Source organism: Corythoichthys intestinalis, chromosome 1, assembly GCF_030265065.1.
Source record: "Corythoichthys intestinalis isolate RoL2023-P3 chromosome 1, ASM3026506v1, whole genome shotgun sequence".
NCBI lineage: Eukaryota > Metazoa > Chordata > Actinopteri > Syngnathiformes > Syngnathidae > Corythoichthys > Corythoichthys intestinalis.
Window position 1 is genome coordinate 68565616 of NC_080395.1, and position 16989 is coordinate 68582604.

Below are 16989 nucleotides of genomic sequence, written 5' to 3' on the forward strand. Positions count from 1 at the left end.
CATGAGAAAAACAAAAACAAAAGGATAGGAATTATTCTCAATAGTTATGAAAATAAACAATTTCTGATTTCCTTTTTTTTTTTTTTAAATAAATAAAAGTACCATGGATTTAGGATTTGTTTCTTTTTCCCACCACTCCTCTGAGTCTGTGGAACAGGATTCTGGGTAGTCTGAGACGACCTGTGGAACAGTCCAGACTGTAACCAGACCGTTTTGACAGCATCTGAAAAACATGAAGGCAAATGAAACGCTAATCAATAAAAATCAGTCTATATCGCGTATTGTCTATGTAGTGATCAGAGGTTTACATGCATTTCATAGGCACGTAAACAAATCAACATTTAAAAAAAAAAAAAAATTGCAAGAGAGAAATACGGTGTGCGCCGAAAGGCTAAATTAAGATAAATACAAAGATTCACACATTTCTGATCTAAGAGAAATGGCATTATTCTGAATGCTGTGTTTCACGGATTTGGCATTAAAGCACGTATGACACCAAAAAACATGTTTATTTAATATTTCACGTGATGTTTTATGCTCCTGAATGAAATGGACCGCTTGGATGTGTGTGGAAGCGATCGTTTTATTTATTCAATTTTTGAATCCTGCGGCATGAAAATTAGTGACTTCCAGCTTCAGTCTAGGGTTTAGGACGAATGCGAATGTGACGTCACCCGGGTCAGCATCTCACAATACAGCATTGCTTTATAGCATGCAGATGGACTGCGGATTCAGCTGATTTTGCGTATTAATTTGTTTATTTTTCGCATCACGCCAGCCAAACAGCTGCAGAAAATTGTTGCTGCGCCTGGGAGAGGCGTGTGAGCCTTTTTGGGTTTCAAAAGGTTCCAGTTCACTGCGGATATTGGGCAAAACAAGTCCTACTAATGCGGCACCATTGGACTTACGAGGAAGTGAGTAAACATCGTATTTTGTATTATGTCAAATACTGGGATTATGGTACACGTTTTATTACGAAGGTGGCTTGCATTTTATGGCTGATTGTCCAACGAAAATGGCACTCGGCCGACGACCGGCGGCTTGTCTGCACACCCCCCTCTATACTCGGCTTATTGCCCTCTTTGTGTGCCCGGTGTTCTGTCAAATTTCCAACCCCATCAGAAATTGCAACATTTTGTTAAATATGGCCGCGAATAGAGCGATTACAAAAGTAAACACTAAAGACTTTCTAAATAAAGGACTATTTACTTACGTTTGATCATGGACCGACATGGAGAAAAGTTCTCCTCAGACACATCCTGCCATGTTAGCTGCACAACAACTGCACGCCGCTCTCTGTTTACATCTCCGCCGTGTAGTAAAGCATTATTTTACACCATATTTGCGTTGACCATGTGGCAGCTACGCGCTCCTCCGACATCGGGCGGTTTGTCTGGCGGTACTCTCCAGCTGCTTCCCCGGGGAGCTCTCATGTCCGTAGCAGGGGAACGAGCCTTAACTTACTCGCCGCTGGGCGGGTTGCCGATAAGAGAAGACAATCGACAACCCCACCGCCGTGTCAAATGAACCAGGCTAGTTTTGTGTGATTTTTCTCTTCGAAGAGCGAAACTAAGACTTTGAGACGTCACTCGGTTCGGGTTAGCATGTCAGCTAACTGTCACGCCTCTTGTTGTTTGGGGCAAGGAAATTACAAAAGCCTGACTATCTACTGTGGCATAAAATATCGTTCAGGAGTTGCAACAGTAAAGGTTTCGACAGTTTTGACCATTATGGAGTAATTTTGCCATGTCGTACTGAATAAATACATTTTTATTATTTCATATTCCCTTTAGCACAAGACTGTTATTTGTCATGACCATACAATTTATTTAGCAATTGGGGAGAAATACTTTGATAAAAATAATATCCTGTAAAGATATTGGAGTAGAGAGACAGAAACGATGACATTTTGCGGCTCTCTTTGTCGCTTTTTCCTCGTTCTGAATTATTCCCCCTCACTCCACCCTCAATGGGCTGAATTCTAAATGAGATGAAACCATGACCCTGCCGACGTCATCCTCCTGTTGGGATCGCTAGAGCGATCACATAACTTAGGCGTGGCTAAACGGCAGAGTAAAAGACTAATTTGTCATCATCTGCGCTTTGCCAAATTGTTGTAAATAGTCGAATCGTCTCAAAATATGATTCAAATTAACATAATAATGCTATTTAAGAATTTTTTCAACCCTATCGTACGCACTTTAAGGGCATATAGCGTCTTTGTAAAACCTTGTCCAGTGTACCGAGCAGCACTTTAGAGAATATTTGTAAGATGTGTGAATCATCTTAAATACTTAGAAAGTACAATTAGATATTCTTTCAGATGTTGTACTTCCATCTGATGTAGGTTGCCAATATACTTTGAAAAAATCTTGCTTGGTGAGAAAATGTCTTTTACTGTACAGTAGTAATGACTCTTCCTTATGTTATTTAAGTGCAAATATTTAGTATGTGTTTTAAAAATAGGTCTTTGACATTCATGTCCAAGTCAGATAGACATGGGAAGCAAACATGCTATCAGCGTGGGGCCCCTGAAGAAGCAAAGACAAAGAAAAGTTTTCACATTATGGTTCACAACTATACTGGAGTTGTGTTTAACAAAGATGTGAACTACAAATTTTTTTTAATACATTTTTTTATAAGAGTGGTTGTACATCAGGAATGGGTCGGCAGCCAACTCCAGGGCATAAATGCATGAAAGAGCACTCACACCTACGAAGCATTTAGAGTCTTCAATTTACCTACCAAGCTTTTTTTGAAACGTGGGAGAAAGCCGGAGTACCATGAGAACCCCACGCCGGCATGGTAAAACCATGCAAACATCACATATTTTAATTGACAACTGCAGATTGTTGTGCATTTATGTATGTGTAGAACAGGGTTTCCTACACTTTCTGCATTGTAAAAAATCTCAAGGCACACCGCTATCTGGAAATCTTAATATTTAAAACTCTGTGCCCTATATTACCAACATAAAGTGATTCTCATCAAAGTTTTATCAACAGGAATCAAATTAACACACAATAAAGTATTTTAATATCTTATCCTTAACACCGACCTTACGTTCGCAGACCCCGAACAACTTCCGGTTCACATAACGTAAAACTAATATAACGATTGTATTCATTTATTTATAATTTCATGACTTTTTTTTCGCCAAACATTACTCTAATTGCCCAATATTACGCCAAAAGCAATTTTATGTTGCGTTGCCAAAAGTAGAAGCGCGTGAAACCAAACGAATTATGCATCACGAAACAAAAAATGAGCAACAAAACGACTTTGATCTGATAATACAGTGGTACCTCTACTTACAAATGTCTCTACATAAGGAATGTTAAGGTCAAGGCACGGCCTCAATGGGAAAATATTGACTCTTGTTACGAAAGAAATTTCAGATAAAAAGGCAAAAATACAGTATCGGTTTCTACTCGCAGCCCCCAGAGTTTACTGAATGTTACATATTTTTGCATAGAATCTTCCTGGCATCCAATGGCGTACCACACGCTACACGTCACTTCCACTCATTAATATTCATGACGTTAGCTACTGTTGCTAAGGGGGGAGGGGCAAACGGGAGCTTGTCCCCAATAGTAAATGAATGGAAATAGTGTACGAAGGAGATGTTTAAAGAGCTAAACCTACCAATCCTGCCCGAAAATGTCCCTGGTGCCAAATTCACTGGTAAAGATGTGGAAGAACATACAGATGTTCAGTTAAAGAGATGGCTTGAGTGTCGAGGGCTGACAAAGACGGAAAAAAGAAACTGGCTGACCTAAGCTTAGCCTTAGCTTTTTTATCGACACCTTTTTCTTACGCTTTGACAATGATATTATCCTGTTTCAACAATCTATCCTATACCACCATATGCCCTGTCTTTCTTATATATTATATCCTCTGCTTGTCTTACGTCTCTGACCGTTCTTTTGGGCAATTTACATTGCTATTTTTGTGTAGCATTCGCAAATGCTACTCGTTGACAGCCAATGAACACGTTCTACTTTTTTCATTAATAACAAATCTTAATTCTATAATTTATTTACACTTCCCCCTTAAGTTTTTTTTTTTTTTACAACAGAAAAGGTAACAGTGGCAGTCAGATACCATTTTAATTCTTTTCAGGTCATTCATTGTCAGACAGAAGCAGCACAGCAAAACGCCACGCTAAAAAATAAGTAAAAAATATCAAAATGGCTTAACCCTTCATCCTCTGAAGGACCATGACAACCCAACAAAATGTTTACTGCATATGAAATGTGAATGGCTTCACCTTGCTGGCGTTAAACGTCCGTGCAAGTTGATCCATTCTTCACATTTTTTCCCCTCTGAGTTTTTGGTTACGGGAAACATATGAAGAAAACATCCTCCATATGTTGTAATGAGTTGTTTCTACCAGTTACATATCAGCAGTGCTTGACCGGCATGTTCCTTTTTAAAGATTACTGGAGAAAACTAGCAGAAATATAATGGGTTGTATGCGAGGGCGTATCTATAATGTGCCACTTCTGCTTTACGATAAAACGTCAAGGTCTAAAAATAGCATTCGTGCAGTACGCTACTGGCTACGAGGGACCTCTCCAGTATGTATGCATCCCAGTGTCCCTTCATTCGCTACTCATGTTCCAACAGCTTTATGTGTGTTTTACTTTTATTTTTACATTATGCACAACTCTCATTTTTATTGTTATTGTACAATAATCTAATAGTAATATGTACAGTATTTGTTATATGTTTTGAGGCATTTTTATGCATTATAAAAGATTTATGTCTGAATTTTGGGGGGCTTGGAATGGATTAGGGCATTTACATGGAAAACGTGTGTCTATTTTTGGAATTTTCAGTTTAGGAAACTACTTGCAGAAACAATTAATTTTGTAAGTAGAGGTACTACTGTATTAACATTTTCATCCTGTAATATTACAGTGTATTACTTCCATGCGGATAATTTCCTGTGGCACACCTGACCATCTCTCATGGCACGCTGGCACAGAGAATGATGCACTCCGCCACGTTAAACATTTCAGGAGCGTGTTACACAACTTTTACATCATTTTTTGGTAATGACTTACATAGCTAGCATGCTGAGGGGCTTCGGGCCACATCCAGGTAAGCTGCACCAGGCGACACCATTAACCAGGGAGGGTTGTTTCAGATTCATTAAACAATGCCAGTTCGCACCCAGTTCAGAACGACTGTTAGGATTGGCCCAAAGTTTCACAGTCTCTTCTTTAGCACATGTCATCAAGATTTGACCTGTAGGACTCCACTTCATATTAGTGATTGATTCCTGAAAGACACATATCATAAATTGTTTTATAATATTGGAAATTTAACGTAATTATTTTTCAGGCTCATTAAAAATTTATATACATTGTGAGCATCAATGACCACGATGGCTCCTTGTTCTAAGGGCTCTTTGGATCCAATCAGTAGCTTGCCGTCTGCGTAGCCCACTGCAAAAGGCTTGTCTTCACTGTACCAGGCAACGTTCATCACCGCCACTGAAAAAAAAGATTAAAAAAAAAAATTTTAAATGTACCTTTTTCAATCAAACACATTTATCCTACCCCAAACGGTTATTTGCAATGTTGCTGGTCCCCATACCATCTTTCCTGTAGCAGTGCTCCAGCTCAGTGCGGTGCATACTACAGGAATCCAGTACTTCAATGAGGCCTAGTGATCCATCCATTCGACCAACCAGAAGCATGTCTGTGGGTTCTCCAGACCACAAAGACTCTGGTTCATCGTCGGGCCAAGCCAGTGCTGAAACCCAATGAGGCTGCACATCCAAAAGGCCTTTACCACCTTCAAAACGGAAATGAGAGCTAGTTACAAACCCCAAGAAATGGTTGCTGTGACTTTCAGCTTGTTCTGTAAAGGGTTGCCTAATTTGTTTGGTGGTTAACGGTAATAAAGAGGGAATATTTTGCACACCACTGTCATGAAAGTCTTATGTTTAATACAATGCAGATTAATGATTGGCAAAATTGGGAACACGAAGCACTTTTCAAAGAAGCATTGAATCCAAACTAATCTTCAACGGTGTAAGTAGAGAAATTGGCAGTATGCAAAGTAAAATTTCCATCAATCCTAAATGTTTTTTAATAGCAGACACTCGACATTCATTCAGCAAGTGAAATTGAATTTGGTCATGTGACTTAGGCTAGGTTCATACTACAGGTCTTAATGCACGAATCCGATATTTTCGTGTTTTTCCGACACAAGTCAGGCATTAACTTGATGGTCTTAACAGGACAAGTCGCATAAAAGTGGACCATTTCAAATCAGATCTGAGTCATTTTCGTATGCGGTTCAAATCCGATCTGGACCACATTTTTTCAGAATGTGACTGGCGGTCTGAACTGTAAAGACTCCTAAATTGGAATTCATGCAGCAATTACGTTAGCAAATAGCAAGAGGCACGGAGGACGGCAGCCATGTAGATATTTCATTATTGCACACATGACCGAGTCGGGGCAAACTCACTCACCCATGGCATTTCACGCACACACGTCAAGGCTCATGTGTGTGCGTGTATGCATTCTATCAGTCCAAATAAACTTTGAATATAAGACTAAACGGGGATTATTGATGCCTGTTATTTGTGTCCTCTTTTTGGAAAACAAAATATGATCACTCTGGAATGACATACAGCTATCATGTGTAATTTGTTTTTATGCTTCTGAGCATGCGGGCCTCTTTGCTGAGCGCATCTCGGACTGCGAATAAGTGTGCATGGGGGATACTTGAACGGTCTCAATGGACAAAGGCAGTTTGAACGGGCACGCCAAAAAAACATATGGCAAAAAAATCGGATTTGTGCATTAAGACCTGTAGTATGAACCTAGCCTTAGTCATCGCGTAGAGCCCTTTTCACACTGCATTTGCAAGGTACATTGCTGGGTTCAGACCAGCCGCCTTTTTTTCTCTATCGCATGGGTTCCTAAACAAAGTCAATGTAATCGCTAAGGGAGTTCCAAAAAATCGATTAGCTGCACCGCGATTCGACTCGTGATGATTCGATTACGATTCATAAAGGTTCAAAAACGATGATTTTCCCTCATAACTTTCTGACAGCTGCTCGGAGCGGAACGAAATTCAAGACACGTCTGCCGCCCGGACACCTTTAACGGACGCACGCACAATGTTATGATGGATGCTGCCGGTTACTAAGCGAGAGATTTACTCCTTTTCAAAAGACTGGAAAATAAATTTGTCTAAGCTGTCTCGCTTCTGTGTTCGTTATTTTATTAGAGCGAGAGGGGAAGAGAGATAGCTCGTTGCTCCTTGTCTTTCAGATGTCCAGCAGTAGGTTCAAGTCATGTCAATTGATAAATGTCCTGAGTGTGTTGCTAAGACCCATGTGTGTCTATAAGAGGTGAGTATATGAACCCTCTTGTACTGTTTAGCCTTTATTGTTGTTTTTGATATGTTAAAAGTTAGCGCCGAGCGCTAAGCTAATTAGCTAATTCGCTAACGTGTATTTCATATGCAGAACGTGGAAAACCATGAATAAGTACAGCGGTAGCATTACATACATGCAAAATAGTACAGAAATCTGTGAAAACAAAGGTATATTGGTTAAAAGATGTCTTCTTTCTAAAGACACTTTGTTTACAGAAAATGTGGAATTCATTCTGAGTAAATTCTATTGTATTGTTGAGAAATAAGTACTGCTTTTAAAATGGTTAATCGTTTTGCAATTTCTTGTTAGAAAATAAAAAAATAAATAAAAAAGCAGCTTAAGGGCAGCTTTTTGGTGTATGGGCATATTTCCATCGTTCCTGTTGAATCATTAGGATATTTTAAATAAATAATGGACACAAATTTGTTTGGCTACTTTACCAATTAGTAATGTAAGATGCATCGATAATCACAATAATCGTGATCATCGTCAATGCCGTGATCATTGTTCAATAATCAAATCGCAGCACCCTGAATCGTAATTGAATCGAATCGTGGGGTGTCTAAGATGGCACACCCCTAGTAATCGTGCATGGAAGGGCGACAGATGGTCTCGAGATGCGATGTCGCCAGTTTGTCACGCGTTGAATTTTCGCGCTGCAGAGAAAAGGGCTGAATTGATCTTCCAGTGACAGATTTCAGCGACAGTGAGGAAGCAGCCAATCAAATATGTTTTCTCATTCAAGTGATGTCAGTTGCAATAGCCGGAACAGTCCACAATATCACCATCCAGTTAGCAAAAGTCCAAACAAACAGATAAACAAAAAACAGGAATATGAGAAGTCAAAATATTTGGAGATTAAAGTCACAATTTTACGAGAATGGAGTTATACCCTATCATATTTTGAGAGAAAAATTGTAATATTATGAGATTAAAGTCGTAATATTACAAGAAAAAAATCATACATTGTAATATTACAGGATTAAAATCGTACTATATTATTACAATATTGAAGTCATTTTGTTTTTGCATCACGTGGACCAAATGTTGTTTGTTTTACAGCCTGACACTTTTGGTGACACGAGGTCTGTATCAACACAAAACTACTTTTGGCATAATATTAGCAGATTGAAGTAATATGAGGTGAGAAAAGTCGAAAAATTACGAGATCAAGCTCCAAGCTATATCTACCAGTAAACCAAAAAAAAACAAAAACAAAAAAAAAACATGAAAATGTAGCTTAAATGTTGACTTTCTTTGATAAATTGGTTAGGAAAATATTAGTACAAATATATGACAATCAAAAAGCACCGTGAAAGTGATATGTAAGTTGACGACAAGTTGCGCTTCAAGCTCCAAACAACACTCCAAACTACAATCACAAGATTGTTTAGCTGGAATGCCAATCATTCCCTTGTGAATTTGACTCCAAATTAATTACAGGGAGTCCTCGAGTTACGATTTCCTCGACCGAAGATAATTCCACTTTACGACACCCGTGCCTCGTCCACCATTAAGTCCCTTGCACCATTTTTTCCTGCTTAGCTAGCACATAGTCCTTGTCTGTGTTTGTGCGCCGGGAGTATCTTTGCCTTTTTCGCCATCCTTTTTTCACATTATGGTCCCAAAGAAGAAAGCAGGGTTTTCTAGGTTCAGCCAAAATAGCAACTATCATGGAAACAAGTGTTGCACCAATACCATTTTTTGGCCCCAATACCGATACCTGGCTGTGCAGTATCGGCCGATACCTATCCCATACCGATACCACTTAGTTTGAAATTTATATATTTACACAGACAAAGTGAATCCAGTAGAAGTTTTTATTGCATACCTGGTATGGGTGACAATAGTTAAATAAACCTTTGGCTCTCAAAGGCCACAATAGTGCTAAATTTGTGAAATTAAAACATGTAGAATACTAGCCCAACAGTATGAAAGTTAAAATACAATGAATGAATAATACACTTTTTTAAACCCTGAGTTTTGGCTCTCAAAGGCCAAACAGTGCAACTTTCATGAAATTATAAGTAATAATATTGACCACAGCATCCTGTCTCTCTATTAGCCTCCCTCTCTGTGCACCAGCAGCAACACACACTTAGCCACTTAGCTTAGCTTAGCTTACTTTGCTTACTTCTACAGCACTTTTGGCTTTGAAACAGGTCCCAAATTACTGCGGCATTTCTTTCAGTAAAAGACAATCAAAGTAAAGTAGACGAAGTGAGCTGACTAGGGTTTGTTGCTCTGGTCCAGACCCCTTTCTCTTAGTAGCAGTTGATGCTGTCGTAACCTCAAACTCTTTGTGTTCATTCACATTTCGTCTTCAAATGTTTTATCAGGTTCGAGGTATTGAAACTGGCCGAATTAACTCCACCTCTCAATACTTTCAGGCTGCAAATCTTGCATGTAGCCATTGTACTCGAGTGAGATTATAAACTGAAATATTTCCAGACTGCCAACATTTTCCTCTCGTAGTTTGTTTTTCCTAAATATGAAAAAGCTGCCCCGTCATTGGTTAAAAGCGGCACTTGGCCCGCTTTCATTGGTCTGTGAGCAGGCCAACAGCAATAGCTCCTTGGCATGCAAAGTGATCACATGTCATCACACAATGGAGAATGTAGTGACCCTAGGATAAAAAAAGGCTGCGTGTTATAAGGCTCAAGTGTTATAATACTGGACCGGTAAATGGTATCAGCGCCCTCTTTGTTGGTACTCGCTAATACCGATACCACCATTTCGGGCCAAATCGGCCCCCCCGCCGGTGTCCATTGGAAATGAGGTTTAACATCATAAAAAGAACGAAAAAAGGAGAGAAACACTGGCACACATTGGTAAAGATATGCTGCGTTCAACCCAAAGTTTAACTGTCGCACGAAAACGTCTGGTTTGTCGCCAAATGCAGTTTTGCGTTCACGCAGATGTTACATCGCTGACAGTCAAAGTCAAACAACTTCCGGTTGACATAACCTAAAACTAAAGGCAGTAATGTAACGAATCGGGTTGCATTTGTGCTTCAGAGTACAATGTTAAAGGAAATCATTTTATATAGCCCATTACAAAAAACTGGCAGGTCCTCAACGTGTTTTCAACAAAGAAAAATATAGTATCTGTGTTTTCTGGGCTTTCGCTAAACGCACTGTGTGTCTGACTGGAGGGACAGAAAGAGGAGCATAAGAGTCTAATGAATGGTCTGTTTTGGTTTGATTTTACATAATAGTGTTCAGGGCTTTCGGTTGCAAATAAACCATTAAAAACCCCTAAGTCTCCATCCACCTCTCAGCAATAATGGTAAGTACAGCATCATATCTTTTTTATTTTAATGTATTTTACTTTTTTTATACTAATTATTTTGACGAAAATTTCGACTTTAACAGTGAAATCAGACTTACGGGGAAATTCGGGTTGTGTCGCCAGCTAGGAACAGAACTCGGCCATAACTTAAGGACTCCCTGTACATGATTGACGTACAGATCGAACCAATCATTCCCTCAAGAAGCGAGCCATTTTGCAACGGGCTCTAAAGACACAGCAAAGAAGGTGCATCTATTTTATGTCCTTCAGGTTTTTAACTTGGGTTCTAAAGACCCAGCAAAGAAGGTGCGTCTATTTTATGTTTATTAGTTTTTTAAAATATAGTATAATATGACGGTTTTAATCATTGTAATGCCAAAAGACCAATCAAAGTTATAGTTAAGAATGAAATAACTAAAATTAAAACCAATTAAAACTGAAATTCCATTTGACAGATGCACAGCAGTAGGATAAAGAGACATTTGGCACTGGAAAAATATGTTGCTGACCCCTGCTATGCGGAAATGGACACCAATAACAAAGTCTTTGAGGTAAGATTGGGTCATTTTCTTTACATGCAACAAGCAAAACTGGCTTCCAACATTCAAACATTTCTTAAGCATTGCTAGAAATAACTAACATTTTTGTTCTATGTGCTATTCTTAAAAATGCAAATGTCGAAATTAAAATAATTACATAAAAATTGCTGAGAAAATTCATTATAATTCAATTGTTGGCCACTATCCAGTTTATTGACAGTGTTCAATGAAATTTAATACATCATACAATATTTGTGTTCGGAGGACAGTAATGGAACCTAAATTTTTACTGGACAGCTGCTTTCCTTTGATGCAAGAGGTGAGCGCTAATATTTTGCCATTTATCGATTGTGGGGAGTTACGCACGCACACATTTTATTCCATTGCACATTTTACTAGAAGTCCTTATCAAGCCTCATTTGAAAATTAAAAGATAGATAAAGTCGAAAGTTTACCATTTACTTGCCAGATGTTCACCATTTTCTCCATGGCAGATGCAAGATATTTTCCAGTCACACTCCAAGCCACTGGAGGTGAACACACATCACTGGGTGACCCCAAACATGTCCGGCCATCCTCTGAAGAACCATCACTGACAAGAAAACAAAACACTTTGAACAAATACACACAATTATCATTGTCATTACGCTCTCGGGGCAGATGTTGCAGATTTGCGATAACTAAATGCTAATCCCCGAATTAGTCCACATTCATATTTTATGAGCCCTTTTTTACTCAAAAGTACCACTGCAGACCTTCGTTGTGCATGACCAACAAACAGTTTCCTCAATAGCTCACTAGATGACGGGTTTTCTCACTTTCAACATGTCTTCCTTCTTGGGTTCACATGAAAGGATTTTCTAGGCATCCATTTCATGTAAGTATTACTACCAATCACCTTTATTTTGAAACCAATAATGTATAAGATGAATCATGACAGTATAGAGATACAGTATATGCCAATTTGTAGATTTTATCTCCTCTGGGTTTTCCCCTAGGGGCAGCTCTATTTCATTGTTGCAGCTTTTTAACGTTTGGAAGGACTAGTACCAATGGATGCCACATGCTTTGTCTTCCAGTTTACCTACTGTATACTGTATTTTGAGCAACAGTCTATACTAGGGTTATTTTCCTAACACCAGTGTTTACTTGTTGATTTGGGTTGTCATTGAGGGTGCATCCTATGGAAAATGAAATAATTTGGAGTGAAGTTACACACTATCAGAGGCAGATTTGATCAAACGCAATGGCATAATGCAATGTTCATTTGACTGTTCAGTGAGCAAAACTGATGTAGCCTAAATTCCATTGCACATATTATATTAGTATATGTCTTTGTTGGACTGGAAGCTTTTTTAGTAAACTAGCTTACAGCATACTCTGGTTGCAGGTTTGTGGTGCGTTATGGCAGGCCAACAAAGATCTTATTCACTTAAGGAAGCCATTGAAATGGTTTGCCTTCCTGATGGTGCTTTATCCAAGATAGAATCCATTTCAGACGATGAAATTGGTGATCCAGATTTTGTTTAACCTGCTGAAGCATACTAGTCTGACTTCAGCCTTGATGATGATGACACACTGGGAGCAATAGCAATACCTAATCCAAACACACTTGATGTCGAAATTCATAACGTACATGCAGACAATGAACCTGGGGTCCCAGATGATGATGAACCTCAGCCCGGCCCAGCTCCAGTAAACTAAGTTTTTTCTTGGAGGCAGAGGAAACCCCCAGCAGCTGACATAGACCCTTCATTCCAAGGACCTGCATTCTCACCTCCACCAGATGAAATACCAAGTCCAAAGTTGTATTTTGATCAATTCATGGATGAATCCGTGTTTGAATTTATTTCTGACCAATCAAACCTGTATGCAGTTATGAAGAATGCCCCAGAACTAAAAACAACCCCTTCTGAAATGGAGCAATTCATTGGTTTACACATATTGATGAGAGTAGGACATATGCCATCATACCACATGTACTGGCAGACAACAACACGCTACAACCCAATTGCAACTGTCATGGGACGTAAGCGATTTGATAATCTGCAAACATACATCCATATGAACAATAATACCAATGTGAAGCAAAAGGGTGAGTCTGGATATGATCCATTGTGTAAGGTTCGACCAGTACTTGAGAAAGTCCGTGCAAAATGTTTGAAAGTTCAACCAGAAGAAAACCACTCCATTGATGAGCAGATGATCCCCTTCAAAGTAAAAATTGGAATGAAACAATATATCAAGAGCAAGCCGAAAAAAAGGGGCATCAAGGTCTTTACTCGCGCAGGTGTCACTGGATTATTCTATGACTTTGAAGTACACACTGGAAAAGGGACCGTACCCAATGAGCGTGGACTTGGTGTTGCAGGTGAAGTTGTGCTTCGTCTCGTATCAGATGTTCTGAAAGGACTAAACTACAAGTGCTTCTTCGACAACTGGTTCACTTCACCTGAACTCATTGTGGAACTGAAGAAAATGGGAATTCTATCAGTTGCTACCATCAATCGAAACAGTCTACGTGGATGTACCCTCAAAAGTCACAAGGAACTTTCAAAGGCTGGGTGAGGTGCATATGAAGGGAAATATGAAATGACAAGTGGAATGGCTATCGTGAAGTGGTATGATAACAAGGCAGTGTTACTGGCATCATCTTTCTTTGACCCTGATCCTGTTGATAGATGCAGAAGGTGGTCAAAAGAGAAGAAGGAATATGTGGAAGTGGACAGACCCCACATTTGAAGGTGTACAATAACAACATGGGAGGAGTTGACTTGGCAGACATGTTTGCTGCACTCTATCGCATTGAACTCTGCCCACGTCGTTGGTATTTGCGCATCTTGTACTATTTGATTGACCTATCACTGGTCAATGGCTGGCTCCTCTATCGCAGTCATCTCACCCAGAAGCAGGAGAAGTATATGCCGCTCCTTGACTTCCGCGCTCAAGTTGCAGATGCCCTCATCAAGGTTGGCAAACAGGCTAACTTGAACAGTCGGAAAAGAGGACGACCGTCATCTGAAGAGGCTCCAGAACGCAGTCAAGCTGCCACATCTTCACTTCCAGGTCAGAGGATCATTGCGCCATCAGTTGAGGACAGACTAGACACATTCGATCATTTTCTCATCCATGCTGATAAACGTGGACGATGCAGAGTGTGCAAGAATGGCTACACACAAATGGCCTGTCTGAAGTGCAAAGTACTTTTGTGCTTTACAAAGGACAAACATTGTCTACCACACGAAGAAATGACCTTCAGACCTGGTCTTCTGTATTAGAATTTGAGACGTCGATATAGTATTGTTGGTATTATATCTTAATATTATTTGATGTAGGGGATGAAAAGTTATTGTTATTGTTCCTAATCTATACCAAGTCGTTTTTGTTATTCTTCCACTGTAATTGTTATGAAATGTTCAATGCAAATAAAGTTAGTTTTCATACCATATTAAGTTTTCGGCGTTAATTTACCACACTGGGCCAATGTTGTGAACCTGCAACATCTCAGAATACATTACATGTGAAGCTTTTGCTAAAACAAAAGTCTGAGTTGTAAACCACTACCCCATATGATAATTTTCCCCAAATATCAGATTTTTCCTGTTACAAAAACGGAATTTAAAACAGGATCCAAGAAGTCATAAGGTTTATACCATATTGTAAATGGTGCTTGATAAGATCATACTAAAAATACATCCAAACAATTTGGATGAAAGCACTTGCCAAGTTGCCAGTGTTGTTTTCGTCAACAATGACGATAAGAGTTTTGTCAGTTTTGACGACAAATAGTTTTTTCATGACGATCACATGCTAAAAACGTGGCTTGGAAGACTAGAAAATAACGAGTGCCAGTTTTCGTCTGACGAGACGACAAAGCGAAAGTTACTGTCATATGTTCACAATGTGTGACATTTTCATATTGTGCGTTGAGTACTTCAGCTTGCATCGGAGCAGTGTTTGGAGTCGTGTCACTTAGGCTACGTTCATACTACAGGTCTTAATGCATGAATCCGATTTTTTCGTGTTTTTCCGACTTGAGTGAGGCATTAACTTGACGGTCTGAACGTGACAAGTCGCATAGAACTGGACCATTTCAAATCCGATCTGGGTCACTTTCGTATGTGGTTCAAATCCGATCTGGGCCACATTTTTCCAGACTGTCGCGGCTGTCTGTACTGTCCAGTCTCTCAAATCGGAATTCATGCAGTAATTACGTCATCAAAAAGCGAGAGAGACAGTACGGTAGCAGTGCAGCTATGCGTTATTAGCGCCTAGCTTGCCTTGAACACGGCTTTTTAGGAAGGGTCGGACTTGACAACAGTCATTAAAAAAAAATAAAAATGGGTTGAGGATAAGCCTGAGAATGCTCGGTTTTCTGTCTGCTCCATATAAGCAATATTTCAACATTGCTTACACGGCCGAGAGTCAGGGCAAACTGCCCGTATGTGTGTGTGACATGCAGGGACAGTGAGTGCATGCTATCGATCCATATACTTTAAATATAAGCCTAGACGGGGATTATTTATGTCTGTTATCTGTGTCCTCTTTTTAAAAAGCAAAATATGATATCCGTGGAATGACGGATGACAGCCAGCATGTGTGGTCATTTGTTTTGATGCTTCTTCGCATGCGGGTCGTCTTGCTCAGCGCGTGTCGGACTGCGAATTAGTGCGCATGCGTAATACTTGAATGGTCTCAATGGACAAAGGCAGTCTGAACGGGCACTCCAAAAAAACAGATATGATAAAAAATCGGATTTGTGCATTAAGACCTGTAGTATGAACCTAGCCTAATATGAGATCTGCTGCACCGCTCCCTCACTCGAGTTTAAGATGTGTCTCAAGCTAGGCTGCACGTCATCTTGGTTGTTTGTTTTCTTATCTTGGCAAGAGAGAATATGCAATGCTGCTTTAGCCTTTAAAGGTCTGTGCTGAGTGATAATCAGACGTAAATGTAACTCCTAGCGTTAGTGTAGCATTCGCGTTAGCCTTAGAATGGCAAGCTTCCTCTTAAAACACTGGCCAGTGTAAAGCAGAGCCACTTGGGCTTTTCTGGTCATTAGAAGTCTAGAAGAGAGCCAGTTAGACACTCCTTATAGTCACCTATAGTAGGCTAATTGCTCTGGCTATACTAAGGCGTAGTTCGTGGCTTCTAGGAGAGTTTAGTTGAAAATAATGTACTGCTTTTTCTGCTGAGTGTGTACTATCATCATCAAGTTGGTATGAGGGGCCGTAAAAGACATTTTTCATTCTGGCCCTCTAACACACATACATTCTCCTTTCACATACATATATAATCACTCTCACACACATATATTCTCTCACATTCATATATATTCTCTCACGTTTATATATTTTCACTCTCACTTTCATACATTTTTACTTTCACATTCACACATTTTCACTCTCGCATTCATACATTTTTACTTTCACATTCATACATTTTCACTCTCATATTTATACATTTTAACTTTCACGTTCATTCATTTTCACTCTCATATTCATACATTTTCACTCTCACATTCATACATTTTCACTGTGTGTGTGTATGTATTTAGAAAGAAAATATATGTAAATGAGAGAAGAATATATCGGCATAAGAGTGAATATATATCTGTGTGAGGGGAGAATATATCTATGTGTGAGTGAAAGTATATATGTATGTGTGAGTAAAGTATAGTGGAAACGGAAGGCAGCTCTGATTGGCTAGCTCTGATTGGCTGAGAAGCTGAAGCAATTCCTGTTGAGGCGGGTC

The 16989-nt window shown here is 39.4% G+C and overlaps 1 protein-coding gene across 9 annotated transcripts in view; it reads right to left on the bottom strand.

Moving 5' to 3' along the window:
• herc1 (HECT and RLD domain containing E3 ubiquitin protein ligase family member 1) overlaps positions 1–16989 on the bottom strand; it is a 213087-nt gene that overhangs the window by 49387 nt on the left and 146711 nt on the right. For all 9 annotated transcript variants that reach the window (XM_057837769.1, XM_057837760.1, XM_057837822.1 and 6 more), the window contains 5 exons: positions 11691–11827; positions 5605–5805; positions 5371–5501; positions 5070–5287; positions 103–223 (listed from right to left, as the gene is read on the bottom strand). In XM_057837769.1, coding sequence (XP_057693752.1) covers positions 103–223; positions 5070–5287; positions 5371–5501; positions 5605–5805; positions 11691–11827 — 808 coding nt within the window. The remainder of the gene's footprint in view (positions 1–102; positions 224–5069; positions 5288–5370; positions 5502–5604; positions 5806–11690; positions 11828–16989) is intronic.